The 10,763-nt window shown below is 37.3% G+C and overlaps 1 protein-coding gene across 1 annotated transcript; it reads right to left on the bottom strand.

The window, feature by feature from the left end:
- Window positions 1-446: 446 nt before the first annotated feature.
- On the bottom strand, window positions 447-10,763 carry LOC128243181 (uncharacterized). The gene is made up of 8 exons (XM_052960781.1): window positions 10,591-10,763; window positions 9,948-10,107; window positions 9,330-9,569; window positions 8,502-8,625; window positions 6,640-6,874; window positions 5,940-6,094; window positions 4,912-5,247; window positions 447-4,706 (listed from the first exon to the last, which is right to left on the bottom strand). Exons 5-8 carry the CDS (start codon window positions 6,866-6,868, stop codon window positions 4,698-4,700), a joined length of 729 nt encoding a protein of 242 aa, XP_052816741.1. The 5' UTR covers window positions 6,869-6,874; window positions 8,502-8,625; window positions 9,330-9,569; window positions 9,948-10,107; window positions 10,591-10,763; the 3' UTR covers window positions 447-4,697.

Below are 10,763 nucleotides of genomic sequence, written 5' to 3'. Positions count from 1 at the left end.
ACTAGTTGGCTAGGATTTCAACACTACTTGGAATTGAGCATTGGATACAGTATGGTGTTTAATTACACTAGTTGGCTAGAAATTCAACACTACTTGGAATTGAGCTTCGGATTCAGTATGGTGTTTAATTACACTAGTTGGCTAGGATTTCAACACTACTTGGAATTGAGCATTGGATTCAGTATGGTGTTTAATTACACTAGTTGGCTAGGAATTTGACACTACTTGGAATTGAGCATTGGATTCAGTATGGTGTTTAATTACACCAGTTGGCAAGGAATGTAAGTACTAGTACATTATTATTCTTGAATTGGAGCAATTACAAAGTATGCTCGAGAGACAATTACAATACTATTAGCAGCGTTGTGTGCTGGAACAAACACAAACTTTCTGTATAACGATTTGGTATCTGTAATTATTTAAGGGGTAATTGTAATATAAGAAGGTAAGTTAGTAAATATTTATTGACGTGACATGCGCTATATACAAACATGATCATACACATATATTATAAAATTACAAAGTATGAATGGTGTTATGAATACTGCTTCCCTAGGCTCTTCCGGCGCCCTTCGCCAATGCGTTAGCTTTGTTTGTAAAATCGCCTTTAGATTGAAAGATGACCAAGGTTTTTGTAAGTGTCAACAACTTCTAACAGTTTATTACCAATTCGTCTGATGTCGCGGACGTCCGCTCCTTCGGAAGTGGATTCACTTGGTTCTGTCTGTATTGATCAATACACGCCACTTCCATAATATATGTTGGAAGAAGGATAAGAATTATAAAACTCTATATTATAACAATGAAGGATTATAAATGGACATCAGATGATATTCGATAGGACCTTTTCATCCGTAAATTATTTTCTACAAACTTAAAAATCTCCATAAATTATAGGACGAAGTTTATTGTAGTAGTAGTAATCGCTGAAAAAGTCACCGATGGACGGCGTTCGCACCTTTCTAACGACTTCATTATAATTAATATTAAACTGCGAATGGTCGCTGTTATATTTATAGAATAACACAGATACCTCCCTTTTTTGAAATACTGTGGAATACATTTCCGAACAGGTTTATTTATAAAAAAAATATTAATAATATTATCTATTCAATTGTCAACAGATTGGTTCAAATAAATTATTGTATACTCAAATTGGCTTTCTTAACCAACATGGCACTTGTTATGTAAGCTTCTTGTACAAAATGGAACGACTTTTTATTGAAAGAATAAACAATTTAAAGCAAATAATAATTATTAAGGAAACTTTCGAATCGCTTTTGTATTGGACAGGTAAAAGATTAATACACAACACAAAGGACCACAATTATATATGGCAAACCAGCAACAATCTAAACCGAACTAAGACGACATACCAAGTGAAGATTACAGAATAAAATGAACAACAATTCAATTTGAAAAGTGATCAAATTGTGGTGAATTACATAAATATTTATATTATATATATATATTAACAGTTACAATGACTATTTTAGAAGAACGATAACACTGATTTTAACTGCTAATTAATAACGTGATTTCATTTAATGCTGAAATTAAATTGGTAAAAAAACTAAAACTAATCAACATCCTATTAAAAGTATAATGCCATTTTAATAAAACATACTAGTTGAACAATATCAGAAAAACATGAGTACACCTGTTTGACAATTGATATAACATTTATAAATAAGATCAAAGGGACCATAACACTAAAATAAGGCATGTCTGCATTCCAAGTGTTCACATTCATTCAATTGTAAGGAGTGGGTTAAATCACTTGTATATTCAATATTGTTCTTTTCAAAGAAATTATATAAAGCATCCTTAAAAACCAACAATTTATGGTGATAAAAGCACATTAAACATAAAATGTTGCAGAAGTAATATACACAAGAAACAAGAGCTGTCACAGTATGTGACGAATGCCCCCGATTGTGACATTGACCTATGAACAAGGTCAGTACATGAAAAGTTGATTTTGCCTTTACATGTCAAATACATATGGCAAGTTATTTTAAATTGCCTCTAAACATAAAAAATACCACCCATACTTGACAACCGACACTGTTATGTCCTTATATATGCAGCATTCCATTGTGTATAAACACCCAAGTGTGACCCTGACCTTAGAGATAGGGACACGGGTCTGTCATGCGACACATCGTCTTGGTATGTGGAACACATGTGGCAAGTTATTTTAAAATCTGTCCATACAAGGGAAAGTTACAGCCCGGACATGACAACCTATACACTATATCTTTATATGCAGCACTCCGTTGTGAATAAGCACTTAAGTGTGACCTTGACCTAAGAGGTCGGGACACGGGTCGTGCACGCGACACGTCGTCTTGGTATGTGGAACACATTTGGCAAGTTATTTTAAAATCTGTCCATACAAGGGAAAGTTACAGCCCGGACAAAACAACTTATAATCTATGTCCTTATATGCAGCACTCCGTTGTGAATAAAGACTAAGTGTGACCTTGACCTTAGAGGTAGGGACACGGTTCTTGCACGCGACACGTCGTCTTGGTATGTGGAACACATGTGGCAAGTTATTTTAAAATCTGTCCATACATGGGAAATTTACAGCCCGGACACGACAACCTATACTCTATGTCCTAAATGCAGCACTGCATTGTGAATTAACTCTAAGTGTGACCTTGATCTTAGAGGTAGAGGCATGGTTCTTGCACGCGACACGTCGTCTTGGTATGTGGAACACATGTGGCAAGTTATTTTAAAATCTGTCCATACAAGGGAATGTTACAGCCCGGACACGACAACCTATACTCTATGTCCTATATGCAGCACTCCATTGTGAATAAAGACTAAGTGTGACCTTGACCTTTGAGATAGGGACACGGGTCTTGCACGCGACACGTCGTCTTGGTATATGGAACACATGTGGCAAGTTATTTTAAAATCTGTCAATACATGGGAAAGTAACAGCCCGGACACGACAACCTATACTCTATGTCCTATATGCAGCACTCCATTGTGAATAAACACTAAGTGTGACCTTGACCTTAGAGGTACGGGCACGGGTCTTGCACGCGACGCGCCGTCTTGGTATGTGGAACACATGTGGCAAGTTATTTAAAATCTGTCCATACAAGGGAAAGTTACAGCCCGGACACGACAACCTATACTCTATGTCATATATGCAGCACTCCATTGTGAATAAAGACCCAAGTGTGACCTTGACCTTTGAGGTAGGGGCACGGGTCTTGCACGCGACACGTCGTCTTGGTATGTGGAACACATGTGGCAAGTTATTTTAAAATCTGTCCATACAAGGGAAAGTTACAGCCCGGACACGAGTTATTGAGCCGGACACACGGACGGACGGAAGGACGGACGGACAGACGGACCGGTGCGATTTTAATATGCCCACCTTCGGGGGCATAAAAATATCATTCCTTACTTTTATCTACATCATAACATTGACAGCAAAATATTAAGATCACTAAAGATATACTTAACAAATACTGCAACAAACAATTTGTGAAATCAACAGCAAGGTACGAAGTCATATTTTCAAGAACTACTTCTGCTAGTCATGCCTTCAAATGTAATGGATTGTCTATCCACGAGGTGCTTGCAACAGATTTACCATGAAGAAGACCACCTAAAGCTGGTACACATAGAGTGAATATACCACGTGGTTTGTGACGTCACATTTGGTTATTGCGGGAAGCTGAAGGTCGTGATTTTCATAACAATTTTTACAAAACAGCGCAGGCTAAGAGAAAAAATTGTACACTATACTCGGTGGCTACGCAATATCTTTTTTGTTTTCAGAAATCGTGGTCAAATGCTCAGAATGTATTAAATATTGTTTGTTATAGCGAAAAGCAAATTACGTTTCTGGTCCAATTTTTTTATATACCATGGTTGCCGTTTAGACAGAATTCTCGGAATGCATATTCTATCCACAGGGTATATGCATACCTACCAATGAGACTCATATAATGTTATTACCAAAAGCTAAAACTATTTGGTTATATTTTTTGGAGGCACAATGGTCAACTTCCCTCCTTTTTGCCATAAGCCCGATTAAAACATGTTTTCTAATAAATGTTTGCAAAGACAGTAGATATGAACATCGGTTATGTTTTACAGCAATTAAAATACATATGTTTTCTCCTACATATATGTTAATATAAGAGCCCTATAAGATTATTATTTGTTTAAATTGTATGATTTTTACATTTTGGGCCAATTTTAGGGTTTGTTTGTCACCCAAAGTTACCTTGAATTAAAAGGCGATAAACTTTGTTTGGTTATTTAAAGATAGTTATAGACATCTGATCTCGTAGCTCTCAGCAGTTTGCAATCCAGATTTGTTTTGAAAAAAATATACGTCGCTCAACGTTTCGCTTAGTAACCAAGTACAGTGAACATTTGTTCCTGTCTGCGCTATATTTTGTAAAAAATGATATAAAAATAACCACACTACAGCAATAATACTATCTTAATCGAGAGGTATTTTGCTTCCTGCATTTACCAAATGTGACGTCACAACCCATGGTTTGTCCACACTGTACACAGCAGCCCCATATCAATCGAGTCTGTTGCATCACATCACACATATGCAACAGTATCTACCATACAATTAATGACAGTTCACGATTCGTATTCATGTTCTGTGTCATTGTTGTTTTTTTCTTATTCCTCATCTGTGAAATGTATCATTTCCACTGAAAAAATGCCAAAGAAAGATTGAGGAGTGTTTTTGTTGTTTTAGTATGCAGTTTTAAATAATTCCATAAGAAGTTTTTTTTTTAACCTAACTATCATACCATGTCCACCAAAAACTATGATTTAACATGAACTTGTTAAAGATCTGTGAACGTTTAATTATTCAATCTCATATTTATAGCTGAATTCACTTCCGATACTTACTTGCTCTTTGTACCCCGTGTTTGTTGGTTCTGCTTTCACAGTGACAGTTGGTGTAGTTTGTATGGGCCTGTCTTGTGGTTCTGTTACCACAGTGCTAGTTGGAATAGTTTGTTTGGGCGTGGTCGTCTGGGAGAGTAACGGGCTGTTCATATTTCCTTTACTCTTTCCCGGTCCCTTGCCTTTCTCCCCAATTCGGGCAGGTTGGCTACAGTTCATATTTGTAGACTGGATTGTCCTGGTCGAGGAAGGGCTTGATACTTGTTGGCTAGGAGTCTGCAGGCCGGCAATGTGACTAGCCTGGTTGTTTGTTCTCTGATTGTTCTCCTGTTTCGACTTCTGTAATGAAGGATTGGTACCTTTGTTAAAGTTAACAACGTTGATAACGTATTTTTTGTTAATTTTCAAATATTTGCTGTTCTGGAACTATAATGGATATGAGAGTAATCTAAAGTATTTCTAACAAGATGTGAGACAACTATTAAGCTGTACTTATATTATACTAAATATTTTACTTTTATAAATAAACAATGATGTCGTTGATCACGTTATTCACTTTAACACAGTTTTGAACAACCGTCCCATACTGTCTGTGTGCACCAGTAGTAGTAGTCGTGCCAATCGTGGTTAGAATCATCTATGTCTTATCTTGATAATGGGCAGTATGTGCAAAAGTTGTACGTGTGTTACTAGTGCCCATACTGCAGGGCAAAATTATCTGTTGTACATTTGGAAGCTTGTATAAGATACCATACTTCTGTTAACCAGGATAACTACTATTATGTTGCTGTATGCTATTACCACCAGGCTTTAGTTCATTTACAACAGGAATGTTTGACATAGCTCCTGGTGCTTTTCCATATACCTTGATTTATCCTAATCACATAAGAGCCTGCATTACTGTCAGGCCCTTTTACAATGTTTGTATTCTGATTCAGTACAGTCATTTGTCCAGTGGTCTGGTCTACATGACATATGTCCCCTATGTGTACTGGATAACATGACTGACCAGGAATGATTATAGGTATTACTTTTGCTGGTGGTTCGGAAAACGTAGCTGTTTCATCGGGTTCTATTTTAGGTAATAGTGACACGGCCGCTGGGCTGTCCTCCAGAGTATCTTGATAAACGTCATTCAGAGTCTGTTGTCCAATTGCCATAAGGGGTGCCTCAGTGCTTGCTGTGTCTGGAAAGAAAGATCAAATGCAGTATTAATTAAATATATTTTTTTTCTAGCGAAACAAAATGTATACTGTATAATATTGAAATGAAGGAATGAAAATCATTTCAACAATGACAATCAATAACGTTTCAAACTATTTTAGTACTCAATGTAGCTAAGTCGAACTCCGGAGATAATCATTTTAACTGGCCAATGATATTTGATTAAGAAATATAATATATTGCTTTGATGACAAATCACCTGTTGTCTGTGTCGCCTGTTGAATGCGTAGTGTTTGACAACGGGAGTAGGGAAAAATGGATTTTGAAAAGTATTATTTATGTTGTATATACACTGCATCACAATAAAGTCAATACAGTTTGCGCCTTTCTCCACATGGGCCAGTATTAACACCAAGTTACAAACATTTGTGCGCTTAAATAATATGTTTTTCATTTTATATCATAATAACCTGTTTTAAGTTCACCATGATAACAAATGAAAATATGTTTTCTCAAAAATCAAAACTAGTATCCCATATCTGTTTATTTTTCGTATAAACGTTTTACCATACGAAGTGTCTTCCATCTTGTGAATTGTAGCAGTGTATGTCGGCCACTCTGGTTGCCTGGCAACTGTGGAATCTCCCTGTACCCTAGCTACAGTGGTAACACTGCTGGACCCCTGGGCAGCACCACCAGAGTGTCCCCGTCTTGGGGCAGGGAGTTTGTGCCCATCTTTCTGTGTTCTGAATACCAGCTTCTTGGTAAATGACTCGCATTTTGACTGTAAACTCATCAAGAACTGAAATAGAACGTGTTAAAACCTAGCTATTCATTTGAATCATTTAAAACTAAAATTTCAAGTGCACTATACAGTGTATACATGTATATGATTTACACCTATTTTGCACTGAATACACTTCTTAACCTAAAGACCTTTTAACCTATAACCTCAACTAATAAGTAAGTAAGTAAGTAAATTGTTTTTTTCCCGTGAAATGTGTTATATACATCAGTAAATGGATTTATAAAAACAAAAGGAGATCACCTATAGGTCACCGTTATGCAAAGTTAGCTAAAGATGTACAATTATTATCACCATCATTATATATAATACAGTCGATACGTTAATTTGGCATTGCAATACAATTCGCATATCAGATACAACATGGTTATTGTTATGTAATTTATTCTTATTTTAAACATGACCTCATATTCCGCGTCTCCTAATAGCAAACGCTTACACTAAGAATTTTGCATTTTTCTTAAATTTGGAGCTCTAGTGATTGGATAACTGAAGGTCATTCATGTTCGATTTTACCGCACTGCACCAATTGTTCGTGTGCGGGTTATCATATTCAATTCCAAACACCCTTTTTTATAATTCTACTGCTGACCATAGGTATGAGACTATTCCAAAAACGGAACATATTTAACTTTCTACGCGACTGTAATTGGAGCCATCTGATGTCACAGAAAATGGCAGCAGAGGGAGCGAAACGATGCACACCCAAGAAGTAACGTATGGCTCTGTGTTGAACATCATCACTGGCTTGGTAATGTTTAAATCCCTCAAATACTTGAGCAATAATCCAGTATTGGTACAATACAACTGTTGAATAACTGTTCATATGAAATAAAGCCAAAGTCTTTAAGGGTATGTATTTTGAAAATAAGGCTACCTAGGGCTCTTCCTGTTCTGCGGGTAAGCGCTTGAGCGTGAGATACAAAGTTACCTTTCTTTGTCAGGATTTCTCCAACATGTCTTTATTCAGAAACTTTTTAGGACATGTTCTCAACCATCTGGAAACGCAAGTCTGTTTATCTCGAACGTGGACGCCGGAAATGCATGCACATTTTTTTTTTGAGGACTCGCCGTTCTTGCACCAAACGTTAAGAGTATTGAGCAAGGTCTGTAAACTTCTGTTGTATGGCAATTAGCACTGTATTATCAGCATAAAGTAATATGGACACGGGATGATCACCAACTTGCACACCAATGCCAAGGCTATTAATTACAGTGACGAGGTTATTAACAAATGCGGCAAAATTTGTCGGCGACAAATTATTTCCTTTGGGTACTCCAGACTTGCAATCAAACGATTCTGTCAACTTGTTGTTAAATTAAAATTATAATTATAAATTGACTTAATGCTGTTATATTTGTTACCGTCGACATAGTTTGTAGAGCATCAGGTCCCTGTCCACAAAATCAAAGGCCTTCTTCGGGTCGATAAAGGGGGTAAGCACATTGGCGTAATTCTTGATGATTCGGTAAAGGTTGAAAATGTGGTCCTCACACGACCGGTGTTTCCAATATTCATTTTTGTTCGGGGGGTAATTTTATGGCGTCCTTTTGTCCGAACTAATATTCTATCTCTGCATAACAATTTGTGTCTGCTCATTTCTAAAATGCAAAATGTTCTTACCTTTTGCAAATGCCTGTCGGGCAACCAATGACTTAGATGGGGCCTCCCACAGGGGTTCGAAGCCCCGCCTCAAGTCTGTGATGAGGATGTCTTTCACACTCTTAACATCCTGAACTAGTTCTGTCTAGAACAAAAAAAACAAAACGTAAACAACATATAAATGCAATATTTATTTTCATAGGGTTTATTTTAAACTTCATTTGATATACAATGATTGTGAGGAGAGTTGCGTAAACTTATGCTACGGTACTGAAGTTGGCACGACGTTCCGCGAGAGTGTGGTCTTGTGTTGTGGGGGTAACCGGAGAGCTTGGAGAAAACCCATTAGTTCAGCTTGGTGACCACAAACAAAATTTACATACACCCAAGCCGAATAATGTTTTATTGTGTACGTCACTGAGAAAAAGAAAATGAATACGAGGGGCAACATTTGCACCAAGGTTCATTGGAATATCTGGAATGTTTATCAAAGGATATCAAAATGTTTCGACATTTTTTCTTTGCAAAACTGATAAGCTAAAAATCACCATCACTGACTCATACCGCCACCTATGTCAGAGTCAGGAGCCTTGATGATCATATAGTTAGACGAATTGTTAAAGAGTAAACAAACGCCGTTCAAAAGAAAACTTCCTTACTCAATATTCATTACAGTTAAGTGTTAAAATTCAGTCCTTTTCATGCTTGTAAGTCTTTGCTTTTATGCATGCAGTGTTTTCGTTTATTTGCAGTTTCCCTGTCAAGAGATTGATAACCTTTTGATAGGTTCAATTATTCCACTATTCATTACTATCAGACAATTAAGAAAGACGGTACAGCACTATTTACCCGCAGTTTCATCAGTTGTTCCATGAGCATCTGTTTTGCCTCGTCAAACATGGAGCCCCGCTTGTTGTCGATACCCTGTGCCATGTACATCTTCATGCGGACAAACACCCCTTGCCGGAGTCAGCTGCACACTGCCTATACTCGTCAAGCATCATTGTCTGTATGTGGGGCGTCACAATGCGGGAAATCCCGCTGCCAAGGCGTGACCACGTCCTTTAGGTTGGTTACCATCTCCGTCAGCTAAATATACAAGGAAAGAAAACGTAAAGGTGAAAGTTTCAGAACTGTCTCGAGCACTTTTAGCTACTGTACAAGTTCGAAAAAAAAATAGTAGTGAGTGTAAACTTGTGAGTTAAATTACTTCGTCAAGACAATTATTGTTAACTTAATATTTGTTACATGTTTCTAAATCTGATAACTATTGATATAGTTGGGTAATTAGAACAAGGTAGCAAGAAACATAGTTTTTAGTTATGGTACCATGCTTCTGGAATATTCGCAGTTTCATATCACTCACACGAATATACTGATTGGAAATGCCAGGCAAAAGGCTGTTTAAATATAAAAAAATATCATTATCTTAAATACACTTTGGGAGACATATACATGCCAGCCTACCTTGTTGTTTGCAGAGCAAATGGCCTGCGTAGCGAGGCGGTCAGTCCGCATGGCCGAAATCCCAAGTAACTCAAGCTGCTTCTGTAGCCTGTCAGTGAAGTCCAGTATCCGGGCCACTATGTCAGTATGCAGTTCATCCACCACCCGCCACAGCGTCTCACTGGAGAATTGCATAGATGCACATGTAACAAAATAACAGCTAATATTCTGCTTGAATTTCATGTTTACATTGTTAAACTGTATACCCAATAATCGGTGCTGTATGCAATTGTTAAAAAGAGCTTGTACAATACTCTCTTACCTGCTCAGTAACAATTCTGACATACTAAGTTGTAAGAACATAAACGCTATTGTAAGCAGTTAAGTGTCATTCAGACAAGAAAAAAACGCCTTAAGTAATTCAACGTGAAAGGCATTGCTATACATGTGTGTTTTGTCTCTTGCAAAACATGTACCAACAGCACAAGACAACACCTCGCCCAAAACCGTGTCAACGAGAATGACTTAGTAAAGATAAAAACAACTTGTAAAGATTGTTGTAAAATAAATACAGTTTAAACTAAGTTAATTAATGGTATTTTATTCTCGTAAGAGAGCGACTTCGGCAAGTAAGAAACATTATAAGGTCTTTGTAAACGCCAACCTGAATGCCGTATCCCAGACAATGGCCATGTTCCGATACATGGGTGCAGCAAGGTCCTCATTGAAATCAACTGGTCCAAATGTGGGTGAGTAATACACCCCATTCCGACGGGCGGTGGCTATGTAGGTTTTACAACTGAGACCTCCTTCACGCCTGTCCTTGGTTCTATCTCG

This window comes from Mya arenaria, chromosome 8 (genome assembly GCF_026914265.1).
Source record: "Mya arenaria isolate MELC-2E11 chromosome 8, ASM2691426v1".
Lineage (NCBI taxonomy): Eukaryota > Metazoa > Mollusca > Bivalvia > Myida > Myidae > Mya > Mya arenaria.
This window is presented reverse-complemented; position numbering and strand designations above follow the sequence as displayed.